This window comes from Haliotis cracherodii, unplaced genomic scaffold, assembly GCF_022045235.1.
Source record: "Haliotis cracherodii isolate W230 unplaced genomic scaffold, xgHalCrac1.p SCAF_15, whole genome shotgun sequence".
Classification (NCBI taxonomy): Eukaryota; Metazoa; Mollusca; class Gastropoda; order Lepetellida; family Haliotidae; genus Haliotis; species Haliotis cracherodii.
This window is the reverse complement of record NW_027266270.1, coordinates 21,902,853-21,924,178: the sequence shown is the minus strand read 5'-3', so window position 1 is coordinate 21,924,178 and position 21,326 is coordinate 21,902,853. Positions and strand designations below refer to the sequence as shown.

The 21,326-nt window shown below is 40.6% G+C and overlaps 2 protein-coding genes across 2 annotated transcripts; one reads left to right on the top strand and one right to left on the bottom strand.

Annotated features, from left to right (window-relative positions):
• Positions 1-1,821: 1,821 nt before the first annotated feature.
• On the top strand, positions 1,822-4,259 carry LOC139461950 (beta-1,3-galactosyltransferase 5-like). The gene has a single exon (XM_071243439.1). It carries the CDS (start codon positions 1,822-1,824, stop codon positions 2,842-2,844), a length of 1,023 nt encoding a protein of 340 aa, XP_071099540.1. The 3' UTR covers positions 2,845-4,259.
• A 3,658-nt stretch (positions 4,260-7,917) lies between these two features.
• Positions 7,918-20,244, bottom strand: LOC139461949 (beta-1,3-galactosyltransferase 5-like). Its single transcript, XM_071243438.1, has 3 exons — positions 20,125-20,244; positions 10,974-11,102; positions 7,918-9,669 (listed from the first exon to the last, which is right to left on the bottom strand). Exons 2-3 carry the CDS (start codon positions 11,020-11,022, stop codon positions 8,621-8,623), a joined length of 1,098 nt encoding a protein of 365 aa, XP_071099539.1. The 5' UTR covers positions 11,023-11,102; positions 20,125-20,244; the 3' UTR covers positions 7,918-8,620.
• Between the last annotated feature and the right edge of the window lie 1,082 nt (positions 20,245-21,326).

Here is a 21,326-nt window from a genome sequence, read left to right as displayed (position 1 = left end):
TTGAACAACAAAGATAAACAAAACAAAACTGTCACGATTCTTGTTTCAGTATGAAGCTACAATCGTCTTGACGCTACGAGCGCTTTTTCGAACTTAGCCATGGTCTTAAAATTCCTTTCAAGAATAACGCATTTAGTTAAAGAAGCATGGGAACCCTGATCCCCAGCACGGGATATATTGTTTAGATCAATATCCAGATCAACACTGTGGTCTTGCTGTATGACGACGTGATTAGTGGGGGCATGTGTATGACCCGAGGGTATGCGTCGAACAAAGACCCATTTAAAACAGAAACACATACATGGGGTTGATCTCACCCGTACATTTACAAGCTAGTAAATCCTACAGCCATTTCCCCCGTTTTAGTAAAAGCACCCATGTCCATGCATGTGTCAATGTAATCGACGTTGTCAAGCAGGCATAGCAACATGCCCGGTCGTATATGTGGTAATCTGTGACTTTAATCCTAAACGTAAATCCATCAGTACGAGTGTGTTACGTCGACGGTTACGTCACACATAAGTCTGCCCCAGAATACCCACGAGCCCTGACACGTTGCACAGGAATATGTCTGAGTGTTACCGTAGATCTACGAAATATTTACAAAGATATAAAGGTGGCCTTGATGCGAATGTTTGCTGATTGTTTGTCGTCAGACAATCTGTCTTATTTGCCCTCGTGATTATATGACTTAGATAAAGCCGACGTGACGTTGAAGTATATAAAATATTAATTATGAAGGCATTCAAAACGTATATTTGCCTTCTTAGGCGACTATGCTTGTCGTAAGAGGCGACTAACGGGATCGGGTGGTCATGCTCGCAGACCTGGTTGATACATGTCATCGATCACAATTGCGTGGATCGATGCTCATGATATTAATCACTGGATTGTCTGCTCCAGTCTGGATTATTTATAGAACGCCGTCATATAGCTGGGATATTGCTGAGTGCGGCTTTAGACAACAAACCAACCAACCAACAAACCTTCTTGTTTGCAAGTGGTAATTTTGAATTATAGAAAAGAAATAATTCTATTAAATCTGCATAAATTTCAAATATTACCTTGAAAGTATACAGGATCGAGTGTTTGAACTTTCCGATATTTTCACATTCCGATTTGAGCGATTTACCATCCTGAATGGTCAGTTTCTGAGTGCAGCGCTAAACAAACAAACAAACAAACAAACAAACAAAAACAAACAATCAAACAAACACATAATCGCCCTAATTTGGTAGCAAGTAATTAGTCATAATTTGTTTGTTTGTTGTTTAACGCCACATTTAGACATATTCCTATTACAAGTAAATAATGGGCCTGAAAATGACCCTGTCAAACCATTGGTAGATATTATGAGCAGCGACTCGCATGTTATTATATTCAACATATTCAGATATGTTTCCAATTCCAAACACTTTGTTACAAATGCACGATACACAAAACTGATTATTTGCACATTTATATAACTTATTCAGTAATTTATTTGATCGGTGCCTCAGTACAATGCCTTGATGACCGGTTGTCGACCCGTGAAGATCCAGTTTAGAATTGGTCTTAAGCAACCCATTCTTGTCATAAGAGGCGGCAAAGGAAATTGGGTGGTCAAGCTGGCTTAGTTGATTCATGTCATCGTATCCCAATTGCGTAGATCGATGGTCAAGAAGTCAATCACTGGACTGTCTGGTCCAGGCTAGATCATGTACAGACTCAATTTCATGTTCATATAGCTGTAATACTGCTGCGTTAAACAGAAAGAAAGAGAAACAACAAACTAAGTCTAACGTAAATTTCTGCTTTCTCTGTTCCAGTTCTCTTTCCACGATGCGTGTGACAGTACGACGCTGTGCCACTGCGGGCGTTTCCTGTGTCGCGGCCGTCGTCCTGCTCTGCGTCATCTACAGCTCCAGACACACCTACTACGGCGACGAAAGGCTTTTACCATATGAAGATTATTTCCTTCCGTCGTCTACAGAGAAGATATTTCTGGAGTATGATTTCCTTATCAACTCCGATGTCTGCTCCAAGTCCAAAGGACCATTCCTGTTGGTGATGGTGTTATCGACGCCGGAAATGACGTCACAACGGGACGCGATCAGGGATACCTGGGGAAGCACTGCACGGGGAGGGGTATGGCCGGGTTTTAAAGAACGGATGGATGTCAGGATGGTTTTCTTGTTCGGGAACAACACTTTACACTTTAATGAAGCGTTGAAGAAGGAGGCTCTAAGTAACCGAGATATCGTCCAGGCTAGTTTCACGGACTCCTATACGAACCTGACGTTAAAAGTTCTCATGGGGTACAGATGGGTTGAGAAACATTGCCCTGACGCAAGATTTGTGATGAAAATGGATGAGGATGTGTTCGTGAATATTCCATATATATTATCACAATTGTATTCTTCCGATTGGTCCAGACACATACTCGGACCGTTATCTTACTCCGAATTTACGATAAGAGATGGGAAATACGGCGTGAGCGAGTCGAGTTACCACCCGCCCATCTACCCGCCTCACGTCAAGGGGAACCTGTACGTCATGCAGACAGACGTGGCGGTCCGGCTCCTCCACACTGCGCCCTACATGACGTACGTCAATATGGAGGACGCTTTCATTACCGGGATACTTGCCAAAGTTCACAGACTTCGCCACGTTGATATACCGGAAACGTTATATGACCGCAATGTACCTGCGACCTTTTGTGAAATCGCTAACAGGGTCAAGGTCGTGTCACAACAGTACACAGCGAAGATGATGTATGGAGTGTGGGAGAAGGTCAAGGACAGTTCAACATGTTCCCTGTTTGGGAGGATAAAACACTTTTTTCGCCGTGTTTTTAAGTCATGAATGTTTTCCATAAAAACAAAACAGAAACCATATCATCCAGACATTTGGATGTATGTTCTGGCACGATATATCGAACCCATGACGATATACAAGCCAAATATTGCCAGATAGCTAGATTTTTAACTATATTTTTATATCACAGGGCTTACAATGTATGGTCTGCGAATGAAGCCACAATGTATTGAATTCATGACGATACAAGTGCCAAAATATTGCCAAATACAGGTTTCTGGTCTTACGTGCTCCAGAACAATGAGGTTTCAGGTCTAACAGGGGTCCAGATTACTGAGGTTATCGGTCTAGCGCGGTCCGACTAATAGGGTTTCCGGTCAATCGGGGTTCTGGCTGACGTGGTTTCTCATGTAACCGGGCCCGGACTAACAAGGTTTCCAGTCTAAGGGGTCCGAATTATCGAGGATTCTGTTGAGGTTCCCCCTAATTTCTAACGATGCATCGAAGTACTGCTTAGCTATGGTGCTAAAACTTACACACCGATGCATGGTGTCACCACAAAAAAGACGAATGTACGATTTCGGTTCAAATTAACGAGTAGTTCAACTAAAAAAGTAAAAGAAGCTAATATTGATGCACTTACAGAGATGTTCGGTTTTTACGGGTTATTTAATATATATAGGTGTGGGTAGCGTTTTGTGCGTGATGAATGTAAGAGTAACTTGCAATATACGGTCTCTGGTTCGCTTCTCAGTACGAGCTACACTCATGCTGTATTAAAATGATTGGTTCACAGTGGTGAGTTAGATTTCAACCAATTTGAAAAGTATTTTGGTCAGGCCAGTGGGTGTCAATTAATTTTCTTTTTGTCTCAGTTGTTGCAATTTGCTGTGTCGAGTTGCGTATCGATGACGTGCCAAACACCTAAGACTTGGTTCGAATCCCTGATTTCTTGGCTAGTCAACACCATTGCCACCCTCATGGTTACACCAAAATTGTACACGTTTGTGAGAGACGACTATGCTTGCCGTAAAAGGCGACTATGCTTGTCGTAAGAGGCGACTATGCTTGTCGTGAAAGGTGACTATGCTTGCCGTAAAAGGCAAATGACGGGATCGGGTGGTCAGACTCGCTGACTTGGTTGATGAATGTCATCATGTCCCAATTGTGTGACTCATGATGTCAATCACTGGATTGTCTGGTCCCAACTCGATTATTTACAGACCGCCGTCATAGAGCTGGAATATTGCTGAATGGGAAGTTAAACAACAAACCAAATGTGAACGTCTAGGCTTTGCACAAAAATCAAGCTGACGCGCCGTGATATTAATGGAATACCGTTCAAAGCAGAGATAAACTCATTCACAGACGTTTACAGGTATGGCGATGATAAAGCGAGGATCCTAATCAGTTAAATCGGGATTCGAACCCACGGTGCTTTCTGTTTTGTACATCCTAATGGGTGAGACACCCTTGTACTACCTGCAACTGCCTCATTCACAGTGAAAGCCTGGTTGTGTTTTGGGCAAACATTCGTTCTGTCAATAAACATGTATATTCTACTTCGTGTTAAGTTGTCATGTGCTCTATAGGCCATTATAGTTTTTATGAAGGAATTATATTTTAATGATGGTGGTGGCCGTTGATTGATGGTTTATTGGCGGACATCTGGACAGAGTACACCTGCAGAGAGCGCGGAGTATCAACTGGCACACCTTGCATCACTGGTAGCCATTGGGTAGTCTTGTGGATAAAGCGTTAGCTCGTCACTACGAAGGTTCTGGTTCGATTCCACACATGGGTACATAGGAGAAGCCAAGTTCTGGTGTCCCGATATTGATGGAAAATTGGTTATATAATAAACAATAAATAATAAATAATAAATTCTCTTCTGAAATAAAAGTCCATTGTACGATCACTTTGAATCACAAATAGAAATTTATCTTGCCACGCCCGTCACTAACACATGCAAAGGCATGTCAGTTGTTCACCTAAAAAACATAAGGACATCGGGCATCATTCCATCAAACCACTTATCAGTAAATCGACTTTTTATTTGACAAGTCAATCTATTTATTACAAATTTTACCTTTCATTGTTTAAAAGAAAAATAATAACATATAATCATCATTAATTTACCACCATTATCTAGTATACCGATAACAGCTGATCCTATGTCGTATCGTTATCGTTATGTACATTTTATTAACTGGCGGCAAAATTTTAACTTTATGTTGAAACCTGTGAGGTTTCGAAGTGAGGATATTTGCTTATCTGGTCGGGATAGGGGGAAAATACCGACATGGGTACAAATTGTGAAGCCCATTTATGGTGTCCCCCGCCGTGATATTGCTGGAATATTGCTAAAAGCGGCGTCAAACCTCACTCACGCACTATAAATTGAAACTATACTTTTCTGTTAATTTTATCATATGTTTGATATTCAATTAAAATATCTGAAGTTATCGAGGTTATATACTTTAAAATGAACTGTATTAGTCAGCACCCAAAGAAAACCTCTACATGATTTTATTTTCAAAATATAATTTGATTTCAAACTTAGAATTATTTCTTTTTAAACTTCGCATTATGCTCAATTGGGGATGGGTGTCTTAGATATCCTATCTTTGTATAATTCTTATCAATAAATCTGCTCTTTCGGCACAAATGTACAACATTTCAATTACGACAGGGATCATGAACGTCTCAGATTGATTTCTTACCCCACTCTTCATTACACCAACTTATTTTTGCCTAAAAATTACCCAGCCGCAGATTACTTTTTACAAACTGTTGCTTTACCACTGTGGTGAAACCCACAAGCACGAGCTGACAAACCTAGAAATATATTCGGGGCGAATCAGGATTCGAACCCACATTCATAGGTTTCTAGCGTGCCCAAGCGACGCAACTCTACACAGCGAAGCTCGGCACCTTAGACGACTGGGCTACCCGTGTGGCCCTGACCAGATGAAAACAAAACACGACCTCTGCAACAATTATATCTAGCAGTACCCACCGAAACTGTGCTGTATAACACTACATTTGTTCTACATGGTAATGCTTATGTAGGCATTGAAAGTAACTCACACCTTTTTATTATGTTTCGGTGCGCTTACGAGATATCCCCTTTCAGTAATATTCCAGCTAGGCTACCCATCCCCCTATTTGGTGCATTAGCACATGTGCCATGACAATATGTATTAACTAAGTAAAAGTATGTCATCTTCCCGGCTCTTAGGATAACTCTACATCTCATATCCATGTAGGATTGTTTTTGTTTGTTATTTTGAAATAGTTTTCTATTTATTTAATCTTCACAGCTAACCATTAAACAGCATAGCTTGCAGCAGCTAAATATTAAACAAGATTATTGATGCTTCATTTTATTAATAGATCGAGATACCTGTGACTGGGTATTCATCATCCATGTGGTCAGTGCAAACCACTTAACATAATTTTAGTTATTACGATAACGATAAGTAAAGAATATACAGTTGTTTTAATAACGATTTGGGTTTTCGACGCTTTTACCAATATACCAGCAATATCACGACGAGGTTCGTCAGAAACGTATTTACACAGCGTACCCACCTTGTGGATCAAATCCTGGGTCTTCAGGTTAACGAGTGAATACTTTAACCACTAAGCTAGCCTATCGCTCTTCACTTGTTTTAGTCACCGCCTCCATCCGTGGTCTAGTGATAGGGCGTCCGCTCGGACAGCCGAAGGTCCGGGGTTCGACCTCGCCGCGTTATAGCAAAAGACGTTAAAAGATAGTACCTCTTGTTACCCTGCTGGGCGCTCGGCATTAAGGGGCTAAACAGGACTGGTCGGCTCGGAGTCAGTATACATATATATCAGATTTATTTAAGTGCTTTAAAGGCCTAGGAACATACAAGACATTACATAATTGACTCTTTCCTATGACTTAAATAAAAGCGACAACCTTTCCATATTGAAATAATAATGATTTACACACCCAATAAGATTAATCAAGTTGTATGTATAGCAATCGTGTACACCACGACGTAGTTTGTGAACTGCAATCCAGGGCCCTAAAAATTACCTAAAACCACCTTAAGCCCCTTACTGAAAAGTTGACTCGCCAGTGTCCTATTGCTTTGTGCAACTCCGGTTAATAACTGGCATGATTACTTATTGTAAACACGTTATATATCCCTACATATTTAGGGGCATTCCTGCAAATACAGTAACGGTTGGGCATCCTAGAGGCTTAAACGTTTGCTAGTCGAAGACCAGGGTTTGTTTCCGGTCCCCACAATGGTACAATATGTAAAACGTATACCTTGTGCCCGCTGCCATGATATTGCTGAATTATGGACAAAAGTGGTGTATAACCATACCACTCACTCACCCGATTACCCTGACTTACACTCGACACTGTGACGCCATTACACCGGTCCAATGGGTATTCCTTGTCCGCGTTACCCAACTTTTCCGGAAACACCGCTTCCGGTCTGTTAAAGCCCAGAACCGTAGTAATTAGAAGCCTATACGACTACACACCGCCGATGATTTCTATGGACACTAGAAACAGCGTCGTGGTTTCAAGTGTTCTTTGTTTTGTTTGTTTGTTGTTCAACGCTGCACTCAGCAATATTCCAGCTATATGACGGCGGTCTGTAAATAATCGAGTCTTGGCCAGACAATACAGTGATTGATATCATGTGCATCGAGCCACGTAATTGGGTTACGATGACAATCCAAGTCAACGCCTAGCCACCGGATCCCTCTAGCCGCCTCTTACGACGAGCATAGTCGTATTTTACGGCAAGCATGGGTTGCTGAAAACTTTTTTCCATCCCGGATCTTCACGGGTCTATTTTCAAGGTGAAAATGTGATACTTGAGTATTTGTAACTTTTGTTCTGAGTACAGATATACGTCCAGTATGGGTTGTTCCCTCACCTAATTCAAAAGACAGTAAAAACGGCGTGGTAACTAATACATGTTTTATTCAGATAAACTGGCACCGCATATCACAAGTTGGCCAGCACCTGGACAGTGAAAACGTCATCACCAACATTGTAACTATTTCGGAACAAAGTACAGCTTAATGAAACATAGAAACATAGATACAAATAAATAGGACGCGACTTCACGAAACATGGAATATAAAAACAAGTTGCGCATATGCATAGTTGCTCAGTTGTTATTGTATTCAACAGAAACACAATGACATCATAATATTGAAAAGCGTTATCAGTCGTGGTGACGTCATACAGATTTGCTTCAGTCACCGTGACGTCATGATTCTTTTTTGGCTTGAGTCAATATATATGCTGCTATTGATACTTCGACAAACTGTATTCCTCTTAACATTACATGACGAGGAATTTCAATGTTTCCTACCTTGGCGGTGGTCTTGAGCAAACAATTTTATGAATATTCTTGTATGTCGATCGATGCTGGGAAATAACCTGTGTTCACACATACAGCAGAGGCTGCAACCCTACAAATTATGTTTCCTTCGTCTCCATACATTTGTTATCGCATTTATCAAGAGTTTTTTCATCATCATAAAATGCAATCGTCACCAAAATGGTTGACAAAAATAAATGAATAAATGTGTTTAAAACAGGTTCTCTCCGCAGCCAGACTGCTCGTAATAAATATCTCCGATCACTTGTTGTCCACTAGGAACACATCTGCGTTTATTGTCACAAATGAGATGTCACAAAGATGACACCAGCTGTCCATGAAACCATGCTCTGTCCATGTGTCTTCATACACTGATCCACACACAACCCAAGCTTTTAGCAATCCATTGCTACACTATGGTTCAAATGACACCCATGCGTTTACTTTATACACAATGTCGGATCTTCAATAGCATCCCATATCTGATACGCAACAGATGCGTTTACCTGTTGCGCTGCGATCTTCCTGCTCAAAGCAAAGTCACAGACGTCCGGCCCTCCATACGGGTTATATTGTTCAGTCGGGATGTCATGATGTCTGACGTCAAGGATCTTGGCAAGTGTTCCAGTGATGTGAGCGTCTTCCATGTTGACATACGGCAAAAACTGTGACAGTAACATTATACGTGTAGCCAACAGAGTAGGCATCACATATATGTTTCCCTTCACATGTGGTGGGTATCTTTCTACGGGATAAGCATCCTTGGCTACCTTCATCTTTCCAGCTCTCTCTACTGGATCGTCATAATGGAAGTGGCCGTAGATCTGGTTGGTCATGTTGACTGACAGTAATATGTCTGTCATGCGTGGTATGTCTACAAATGAGTCCTCGTCAACTTTCATAATGAATGACGTTTTCGGACAATAAATCTTCGCCCACTTAATTGCCATTAACACTTTGTATGTCAAATTAAAATACGATTCGGTGAAATTGACTTGCACAATATCATTATGCAGCTTGGCTTCTTGTTCGATGATAGAGTTTTCCCGTGAAGAATTACTGACACCGAAAAAGAACGCCAGCTTCACAGGTCCGAAGAGCTTCTTGCCAGGCCAACTGCGTCCTTTAGCAGTACGTCCGTACGTCCGTCTTATTGCCTCCCTCTGCTCTGTTTTATTGTGGAGAGACATGACTGCCACCAGTAGTAGCGGCTTGTCATTAGGCTCACAGACCTTAGCGCCATCTAAGATGAAAGGGAATTCAAGTGGTGTGACGAGGCGTTCTCTGGGTTCAAAGTACCACATGCCTTTGTAAATGTCAGCGTGGCCGTAGAAATTGTTTTGAGTGAGAGCTCTTACTACTTGACGATGCAGAAGCTTGATTTCGGAGTCGTGTTGTTCTGGTGTGCTCCTGAACATCAGCATCACGAACCAGATGAACAGCACACACACAAGAAGAACGCGCTTGTTGGATAACAGTCTCCATTGTCCTGGAACAAAACAAATGTAAGAACATGTTAGAAAGTGTTCTTTCTTGTAGAAACGGTGAGGTGAGGTGAAATTGTGTTTAACGTCGCGTCCAAGATTATTGCACTTATATAGCGACGTTCATGCACGTGTATGTGTGTGTGTGGCTGCTTGTACTAGTCCGGACTGATGCCGATTTATAGTGCTAGCGCACTGAGATACCATGCCGCAGTTTAACATGAATACCTCACACAGACACAGTATACTGACTCCGAGCCGACCAGTCCTGGTTTTAGCCCCTCAATGCCGAGCGCCAGACAGGGTAACAACAAGTACCATCTTGTAACGTCTTTTGGTATGACGCTTGTAGAAACGAAACAAACATGTTGCAAGTGATAACATGAGGACAAATTGATAGGGTTGCTTCACTTCATCATTACTGATATTAGTTGAAGGACGGGGAGAAGAAAGCTATGTACGTCATATACGTGTCGTAAAGGTGAGGAACAGTATTAGACCAGACTCCTACACTACAACAGAAAAAGGCGCTGTTAGAGGACGTTGTGTACTTTTCTTCAAGTTGGGGAACCGTATTAAGCCAGACCCCTACACTACAACATGCAACAGGCGGTGTTAGGGGACATTATGTACGTGTCTTCAAGTTGAGGAACCGTATTAAGCCAGACCCCTATACTACAACACACAACAGGCTGTGTTAAAGGACGTTATGTTCGTGTCTTCAAGTTGAGGAACAGTATTAGACCAGACCCGTATACTACAAAATGCAATAGGCGGCGTTACGAACAGTATCAAATTACAATAGACACCTATACTACAACACACAACATGCTAGAGGACGAAAGTGTCTTCATGGCGAGGAATACCATTAGATCTGACTCAACTAGACATGTGATGGGGGTACATTCCACACCGTTACACACGGAAATAACTATAATACTTGTGTACCTATGTGTATAAGTAAAGTTACATGCGCCTCAGTTTCGTGTCACCTGTATGACATAGTTCCAAACACGCGTTCTCAGTTCCCAGTTGAACACTCGGAGTATCACTACGAGTAACATGTGAAACATTTACATATCTATTTGTAGTTTAGTTGTCCAAATGAGATGATGAAAGGTTCGTTCGAAGACCCGGATTTGATTCCTCCCTTTTTTGGTGCTCCGCCTTGATATGGCGGCAATATTGCTAACAAAATGTAAAAAAACCGTGTTTATACCCTCATGTAACTTTTAATGAACGCAGTTCTAAATGGGTCTCTTCGTGAACATGAATAAATACCGACACAATGGTAATTTTAATCACTTACCAGATGTAGACAATGCATTTCTCACATTTAGCAACCGAAGGCCCATCATGGCAGGTGTTGATGGTCTTGATGGGGATCGATTGTGGAGATTATCACTGGAAATGTTTGATTACCCGACTCTGCGATAGTCTGTAAAAAAATTCGAAATGATCAAATCGTTCGTAAGGTATTAACGGTATACGATATCGAGCTTCTCTCATACATGCCTGTCCCCGTGAAAATCCGGGTGAGATTAAGCAGTCCCTGCTTGCCCTAAAAATCGACTGTACCTGTCGTAAGATACGACTAACAGGATCGTAGATCATGCTCGCTGACACGTCATCGTATCCCAATTGTGTGGATCCCTGCTCGTGATGTCAATCACTGTATTGTCTGGACAAGAGTCGATTATTTACAGACCGCCGTCATAAAGCTGGAATATTGCTGAGTGCGTCGGGGTTACACAACAAACAATCATACATGACTGTCCAAAATACATCTCAATAACCAAATTACCGAAGTAATTGGCTTAGATGTATTGAAAGAAGAACCTACGACTCGCATGTAAATTAGAACACTACATTGTAGCTACAAAACGGAAAAAAATGTTTTTCAGCGAATAATAAATAACGCTCTATTTTTATCTATCATTCATAGTTTTTTATTTAAATAAGAACTGGAAACATCTGGGTGCTCTTTCAATAAAATATCCGTAATTCTACTACCTTTAATTATATAAACATCGCTGATCAGTTTCTTTATGCTAGGAGTCGGAATTCTACATGGAAGAAAGAAGAAGAAGAAGAAAAAGAAGAACAGAAGAAAAAGAAAAAGAAAAAGAAAAAGAAAAAGAAAAAGAAAAAGAAGAAGAAGATTTTGTTAACGTGTCACCGGATGCATAAAAATCAGTAACATTGCAAATATGGCCTGAATTAAAAGTACATCCACCGGCAAGCATTGGCCTACGAGACACGAATATACGTGTTACATCAATATAAAATATAAAATATAAAATATAGAATACAAAATACAAAATACAAAATATAAATTACAAAATACAAAATATAAAATATAAAATATAAAATATACATCAATGCATGAAAACGGGATTATTTGGGTAGTGACATGATTTTAAGAAAGTGTGTGACAACGACGCTTATACATTTTGGTCAGTAAAACGGCTAACTTATTACATATTGAATCATTATTCATTATATAATTGAACTGGTCTGCTGGATTAAGTTGTAGGAAGGAGGAATCTAAACTAGAAATAGAATTAAACAAATTGTAACGTAGGTCTGAGTAAAGATCACAAGTTATAAGGAAGTGCATTTCATCCTCAACACAGTTGGTACAAAACTTGCAGAGTCTTTTTACTAAAGGTGTTACAGGTTGTGTATGTCCCTAGTTTAATCTAGGCAGGGTTCCACATCGGAATTTACTCAGAATACTTCTTTCATATCTATCAAGTGAAGCACTGACATACTTCTCAGTATAAAAATCAGTTTTGAATTGTCTATTCGGTCTTAGCTTAGTACCATTTACTAAATTTCTATCATTCCATAATTCTACAAGCCAGTTATAATCAATAAACATTAACCACTGTTTAGCAGAATCATAGTCAGCTGTATCTGTACTATTATATGTTATTATCATGTTACAGGTGGATGCTTAGCCTTAATAATTACCCAGTTACACTCGTAATACAAACATAGCGGTTACAAAAGGCACCAATGTGTGACAGAAACGTACCTTAGCTAGTGTGGCCCACGACCCTGATCTTTGACAAGTGAATTTTAAATGATAACGGTATCGCTTACTAACACACGTCTTATATACCCATTACCCGTTTCTGAGTAGTTCGTTAATGTCAGCAAAGTAACGTTGCTATGGTTATACAAATAAGCGCTACTGGTAACAATGGGTCTCATTACAAACGACGTGACAATACAACGGGGGTTGAAGGGGTGTCAAAATGAATGTCAATTTCAATGCACACGATGTTGCTCTTAATGATGCTAATTAGCGCCCTTGTCAATAAGGTTGAGTCAGTAGTTTTCTAATAACAACCGCTTGTAATTGTTTTGTTACAAAACAAAGAGGAAGTCAACAAATCCGCTGTGGGATATTGTTTGAACCAAACTGTAGCAGATAAAGTATTAATTAACCTGCGCTTGCGATTATCTCTAATTTATAATTGAAATCGCGACGGTTTACACTAATTTAAAATGTACACAATATAATAATGGCGATTACAGGATATCGGTTTGTACAATATTATCTTTGATCAAGTATGAGCGTTCAACAAAATTGAACTGCAATTCTTACAAAATACTGAAAAACGTCGACGCAGTATGCACGAACAGCCATACTGTTGTATACGGATGTGTTGTTGAACATGTACTAGATCATAAACATTTACCTAGATAGAGATCTCGTTCCCCAGTAGTGGCCTCAGCCTGTCTCAGCACCGAAGTCCATCGCAACTGTACTATGTTGACTACAGGTAGACGGGCAAGCAAGTACACGCTAATGTTCTACATGATATTATGCAATAACATTATCCCAACTAAAAACGGACATTGTGCATTTGTTCGCCTCTATCGTTTGTCCACTAATCTTTTGTAGAATCCAAGTACAAATATAGAGTTATACAATTATGGTATTGCGTGGAGGGTTTACCTAAGACGTATTTAGCATGCTGCTTGAACTTGTCGGCTATGTGATAATATGGCTGGGTGAACCTTTAAGTATGTTAATCTGCAGGCAACACACGGGAAAATATTACAAGATAATTTTCATTCTGACCTATTCTAGCCTGGTAACGCTTTAACACATCATTAGATGCAGGTAACGTATCCACTCATTCGTTTATGGTCTATTGTCAGGTGTTTAGTATGCCACTGTGTGCAGCTGGCACTACCCGGTAGCAAAGTCTGTCATCCTTATTTACCCAGCTTCACCAATAATCAAATAATTAATCTTCTTGGAACCTGTATATTTAATAAAATTATTGGATATCAGTTGTAATTGTTCTTGATGTTAATTCCGTATGATAAGGAATGGACATTACTCTGAAAGATACCTTTCTCAATACTGACAACAAAACCTCTTCATAGAGGAAACGGGGCGGTCGGGTAGCCTAGTGGTTAAATCGTTCGCTCGTCACACCGAAGACCCAGGTTCGATTCCCGACATGGGTATAATGTGTGAAGCCATTTCTGGTGTCCCCCGCCGTGATATTGCTGGAATAATGCTAAAAGCGGCGTAAAATCATACTCACTCTCTCATAAAGGAAACGGTCATATAAAAGAACTTTGCCGAATGCCACCATTAAATTTGATTTTTTCTGCTACCTTTATTTACCCAGCTTCACCAATAATCAAATAATTAATCTTCTTGGAACCTGTATATTTAATAAAATTATTGGATATCAGTTGTAATTGTTCTTGATGTTAATTCAATATGATAAGGAATGGACATTGCTCTGAAAGATACCTTTCTCAATACTGACAACAAAACGCGTACGTCTTCATAGAGGAAACGGGGCGGTCGGGTAGCCTAGTGGTTAAAGCGTTCGCTCGTCACGCCGAAGACCCGGGTTCGATTCCCGACATGGGTACAATGTGTGATATTGCTGAAATATTGCTAAAAGCGGCGTAAAATCATACTCACTCACTCATAGAGGAAACGGTCATATAAAAGAACTTTGCCAAATGCCACCATTAAATTTGATTTGTTCTGCTACCGACTGTTTCCAATCTAATATAATATAATACTGAATCCAAGACATATCCCTTTACATAGTAGTACATATTGTTCCGAAGACTGCAGTAGTTGCGACATGAAAAGAAGTAATGTGTAGGATCCTCATAATGATATCCACAAGAGCAGGTAGTAGACTCATGAATATGTCTATGATATTTGTGTGCATTTAAATCACTGCATCCTAACCTGAGGCGGCAATGGATAAATTAACAGAAACGGGTACCATAGTCTAAGTTAAAGCCAAATATTTTAGGATTTTCTGTTGTGGTGATATAAACTGGGCGGCAAAAGAAAGTATAGGTCGAGTTCCATGATCGATAAAAAAATAGCAAGAAGAGGTTTTGTTGTGAATTATAATATAATCTAGGGAGGGGTAACAAATGATTGATCAACCACAGTTTGAATGAAATTGTCGAATCACAGGTAATGTAAGCTCAAGGTAAACAATGGTGGGGTAAGAAATTTCATTTTCAAAAGTTGTCTGGAATGTCACCAAAAAATTGTCAGACACACTACAAGTTCATTGTCGACACAATTGCCTTCAATAGCGTGTATGACCTCTAGCTGCCTCAATGCATGCTGTGATACGCCGCCTCATCGATGACGTCAGTCTTCTGATGACGTGGACTGGAATCCGTTGCCACTCGTTTCTCAGGGCCTGCTGCAATTCTTGTCTGTTGACGGGAGGCTGATGGCGTGCTCTAATCTGTCTGTCAAGATGGTCCCACAGGCCACAGTGGGCAGGCCAGGGCAAAACGTCAACGTTCTGCTGGTTTAGAAAGTACCGAGTCAGTCTTGCAGTATGGGTCCTGGCATTGTTGTGTTGAAACAATGTCCCCTGCTGTTGGTTCTGTAAGAACGGAAGCACAACTGGCTGCAACACTTGGTCTCTGTACTGCCCACCTTTCAGGTTTCCCTGTATAATCACTAAATCAGTCTTCTGATCTCCACAAATACCGCCCCGCAGTGAGCAGTCAGTACCATTCCTCGGAAAGGACGATAAGCTCGGATTCCAGCAGCACGAAGTCGTCGTAGTACTGTACCTTGGCTAATGGGATGTCCCAACGCTGTTGCCGCCGTCGCCGTCGCCGTCGCCGTCGCCGTTACGAATCTGTTTCGCAGGTGAATGAGCCGTATCTGACCGTCTACCAGTGGTGTTGTCAATCGGGGTCGTCCGGTTCTAGGCCTGTCCTGTGCCCTCCCTGTCTGCCTGTACCGTTGAATCAGCCTGGCTACTGTCAATGGTGTACAACCAAACTTTCTGGCAATTTGGACCTGTGTTGCCCCCATTTCGGCCATACCGATGTTTCTCTCTCTGCTCCCGTGACAGTGTCATTTCTTTTGTGTGCTTTCATCACGTGTGGTTATACTCTACAGACGAACGCATTTATACAGCTAACATGCACGTGCAGTTTATGCCATAGGCGGGAAACCTGTTTCACCATTTTTTTGCCACTGCACGAGCGCCGTCAAAGGTGGCGCGTTCAGGTGAGGTGTTTTTTGGTACCAGTTCCAGGGCAGTCATATTCCCAATACCCACTTTCCACTAGTTATGGCTGTTTTTAGGAAAATGACCAATTGCCAGCCTATACTTTCTTTTGCCGCTTAGTTTCTTTAGTGAACAATGTCCGGTAATTCATTCTACATTCGCACTGTGTCGGGTAAAAATGATTTGTGGTAGTCAGCAATATACCAGCTATATGACGGCGGTCTGTAAACAATCGAGTCTGGGCCAGATAGTCCAGTGACTTACATCAAGGGCATCGATCCACGCAATGTGGATCGATGACATGCACCAACCAAGTAAAATATTGTAACAATAATTGTATTTGAAGAGATATTACTATTAGTTTTGTTTGTGAATATTTGTGTGCGTTCGGTGATGTTAATGTGCGTTGGTGAGTGTGTGTGAGTGAGTGAGTGTGTGTGTGAAACTTACTTTACAAATTGTTTTTTTAACACTCCCTCTCTTAATCTCGTACTCTCTGGAGAACACTCGCCTCATATATTCTGTACAACTTCATTGTGTTTTATTAAATACATATTTTTATATTTTTCCGTGTTCAGGTTTTGTTGATACGTTTGTTTAATGCTTACAAAAAACACAAAGTTTTTATGAACTCAAGACCAAGGCTTATTAATACCTGTCAACATAATCGCTCTCTTCACTTTTTGCCATAATCAAATATTCTACATGACTCTTTTAGGACTCCTCTACAAACGATGACTATTAGACTGTTTTTCATTGCCTTGAACTGTGAATACATCAGAGAGTTAGTTTTGTGGGATGTAAAATTTTTAGAGCTGTCAAATCCACCCAGAGGTATATTTACCCCACTGTTCCAGTCGAGCCACGTGATCTCAAACCCCGTTATCTCTTACGTACCGATATCTCAAACCCTATTCCCCGGACCGGACCGCCTTACTATATTTTATTCATGTCGCGTAATCTCGAATGTCTGGATATCTCGAAGTTATAACACGGCCCCGCGAGCTTCGCCATAATGGAGTTCGCGATAATAACTTAATTGACTTATATCTTGTAGTTAAGTCAAAACCTCAACGCCAGAGCATGATCGCGAGTATCTGACGAAACAGATACCACAACGTTATAGAGATATTAATATTAATGGAATACTGATGAGAGAGATCACCAGTCGGTGATGACACAAGGTGTTCGCGAAAATGTTAAGCATAAGGGTTCATAAAAAATAAGTGCTAGTGAAAACTTGATCTGGACTTTGATGGTGAAACCTTGATTGAACAGCTTAACTGTAAGTAGAGTAAAAACGGAATGAAAAGCAATGCTCTAAAGGACCAAAGCAATTGGGAAATGTAGCCGAAAGAGCTGGAAGGTAACAATACATTGTATATTGATCGACACCTTTCTATACAACGTCAACGTTATAGCTAGAGAGCAACGTTAAAAAGTCTCGATTATCCGACGAAACAGATTCCACTGGACGTACAAGGCAACATAGTTTTGAAAATTAACATGAAATTATAGTTTTCAAGGATGGTTAGTGTTAGTTCTAACTCACTAGGCCAGCTCAGGGACAACAATGCATGCCCTCCTTATCTGCGTCTTCCGAATCACCACGTGATAAATCCCACGATCGATCAAAAGCACAAATATTTAATGATCGTTTCTTTTACCCCTACAGGACCTGCACACGAATCTTATATGACCCAGCTTTCATTGCTGCGTACAGACGTTCATCTGTGTACCCCGTTTTTAAAAACCTGTATACAATTTCCCCAATATGCATGTACACGACACCGCTAGACGTGCGCTGTAAAGGCCGCGGCTGCATCTCATACCGACAGCAGCGTTAATTGGACTCAAGGTCTACAACCTGACAACATAGCAACGGCATACAATATAGATGATGTTGTGATTGGGGAGGGGTGTGACGACGGGGGTGATGTAAGACGGGCAATCAATACAGGTAGATGGATGTAATAGTGATGCTTCCCCGGGGGTAGCTTCATCATAGGGAGACTATAAACATGGCCGTTATTGTTATGATGAGATGATACGTTGTTGTTGATGATTGTGTGATTGTGACTACTAATTGTGGTTTTACAGGGATCAGAGAGAGAGAGAGAGAGAGAGAGAGAGAGAATCGAACCAAAGACCTGCGGAGACTGACATGACTAAGGGACGCAACTCATAGAGAGAGAGCATTAGACGAGAACGGGCCACCCCTTCACTAACATATATCATTCCATGCAACTAGACTTCGATATTTAAAAAAACAAATTCGTTGTTTTTTTAATATTTAATTTAATTTTATTTATAGCACTACAGGCTGGGGACTCACACGACGGATTCAAGGCTTAATAGATGGACACGCATCACCATGTGCAGGCATATTTTGAGAGTTGGACCATCAAGGTAGACACAATTATATGGATAACAACTTCTTTAATACTGTGAAAAGCAACGTTTCGGCATAGATCCTTATACCGTATAAGGATCTATACCGAAACGTCGCTTTTTACAGTATTAAAGAAATTGTCATCCATAAAATTGTGTTCATCCTGTCAGCCATCAACTTCTAAATAATGCCTATGAAACAAGTTTGTTGGACCGTCCCCACAAAGAATTATTCGTTGTACGGGACACTACGGGACACTACTATGTACGGGACACTACTAGTACCAATACATTCAAGTATATTCCAGTAACGATGTTCGTTTTCATAACTTTGATGGCTGTCTCGAGTTGATTTACTATCGACAACTGGTTACTCGCAACCCTCATGTCTCATGTATCGTAGTACAGTAAACTACGGTTATAACGAACACGCTTATAACGAACTAACGGATATAACGAAATAACTTTTTAGTCCCGACTATATGCTGTAGTTATGCTGTATATATGCTTATAACGAATTACGGTTATAACGAACTAACGGATATAACGAAATACTTTTTAGTCCCGACTACATGCTGTAGTTATGCTGTATATATGCTTATAACGAATTACGGTTATAACGAACTAAAATTAGTAGTCCCTTTGAGTTCGTTATAACCGTAGTTTACTGTATACCAGTCGATGAACTGATGGACACATGACCCCTGTCTGGTACGGGTGGGAAACCCCAATGGCCGTTAATTAATAATGTTTCATCGGTTGTTACTGTAGCGTGCTACTAACACATCCTCCATAGTAGTGCCTTCCATAGTTGCATTTCTCATCGATTAGTCCTGCAGTTGTTGCTACAGCTCACAACATTTATCTAAAGTGTGTACTCATAGTTATTCCCAGTAGCAGATATTCCAGGGAAGAGAGCATCGTTTTGTACACGACTAAGTGGAATCAAAGTAGAATCAGGTGTCCTAATGAATATGACCAGAGAGAACATGCATTGGACCACTGAATCACTGAATCATTGCATGCATGGGAACTACCAAGAACAAAGCATTTAGTAGTCATCTCAACGGCGTTTAACTATGAAACATGACGTTTTGCAGACCTATTAAGACACAACCCAGCACAGGTGAATGGGTTATTTCTTAGCGCTAAAGAATAAACTAACGGTTTACAGTAAATCTAAACCGAGTCATTAATCTTGATTTTACATGCACACATTCCAACAGCTAGAAGTATCCAATACACCGTTCTTGGCATGTCTAGGTATGGCAGATTTTAATGGTTTCACACGAAAGTTTTACTAGAAAGCATTTCTCACATTCTATAATGTGTATTTCCCTCATTCGTGTATTAAAATCCAACAAAACTAAGACTGATGTGGGCGACGGTTATGTATTCACGAAGGGTGTGTTTCCTCCCGCTCGGTTTTATACAGCTAACATCATAATTACATTGATGTGTCTTTATTGCAAAACACGTGTATATACACTGTAAATATATAAAAGTAACATGAATTTTACTCACCGAAAACGGCTTCGAGTTCGTAACCTCAGGTAAAAAACGCAGGTGAGAGAACTATTTGTGATCGACGGAGATCGTCTGCGTACTTGTGTTTACTCCATGCACGGCAGTAGGGAGCGCATTTCCGAGTCATTAATAAGACGCAGTATAAAGAGTTCTGCTGTGGAGGTCTGATTGGAATGTAGGGATCTGGAAAGTACCTTGCCATCAATAAAGGAGATGATCTCGTTAGCTTCAGGTACATGGTACATTATATATGGAGTTTGGAACTTGTGTTAAGGGACGGCCATGCATTCCATTGTTTCAACTTGTGTGAATTTACATGTATGCTATGTTGTACCTGCTTTCTTATGATATCAGTGATACAAGTGTGATACCGGTTGAGACAGGTTAAGTTTGTTTGTTTGTTTCTTGATTAACGCCGCACTCACCAATATTCTAGGTATATGACGGAAGTATATACATAATCGAGTCTGAACCAGACATTCCAGTGATTGACATATGATGACATGCATCAACCATGTCAGCGAGCCTGACCACCCGATCCCGTTAGTCGCCTCTTACGACAAGCATGGTCGCCTGTTGCATGGGTTGCTGAAGACCTATTCATACCCGGATCTTCAATGGTCTTGTTGATAAGAATTCTGCCAAGACTATAACGTTAACTCGTCCCAGGCAATTATCAAGTATATTGGTATTAGAGTTAAATAGGTTTCATGGAATGATACTCCTCGCTTCTTACGAGCATGGGTTGCTGTTGACCAATTCTAACCCGGATCTTCACTGGGGCAAGATATCGTAAAGATCCGGTGATTATTAAGAATGGTTTACAATATCAGAATGAATAACTCAAATCAGACTCAACTTTGCTTTAACTCTTGTACGCGTTATCGCTGACTGTCACGTCTTCAAACGTTATTAGTCCCCCGTGTCCCTATATCCAATGCTTATCACCAGAGTCGAATCAAATGAGCATATAGATACAATGCGGTGCAAAGCAACACCCACTCCAGATTAATTGGTTTTGGCTATATAAACTGCAGTGAACCCCTTTGTCTCGAACTCGAATTTGTCGAATACCCGGTTGTGCCGAACTTAATATAAACTAGTATATCATTATTTTAATGCGGATGTCATCAACTGGATGTGTCGAATACCCAGTTGTCTCGAGCTCAATTTATTGCCCACGAGGTAACACAACATGT

Excerpts from the sequence above, each read along its gene's own strand:
- LOC139461950 (XM_071243439.1), top strand. The coding sequence starts at position 1,822 with ATGCGTGTGACAGTACGACGCTGTGCCACTGCGGGCGTTTCCTGTGTC.
- LOC139461949 (XM_071243438.1), bottom strand. The coding sequence starts at position 11,022 with ATGATGGGCCTTCGGTTGCTAAATGTGAGAAATGCATTGTCTACATCT. Across the intron at positions 9,670-10,973 it reads AAATGCATTGTCTACATCTG|GACAATGGAGACTGTTATCC; the intron begins GTAAGTGATTAA and ends GTTTTGTTCCAG.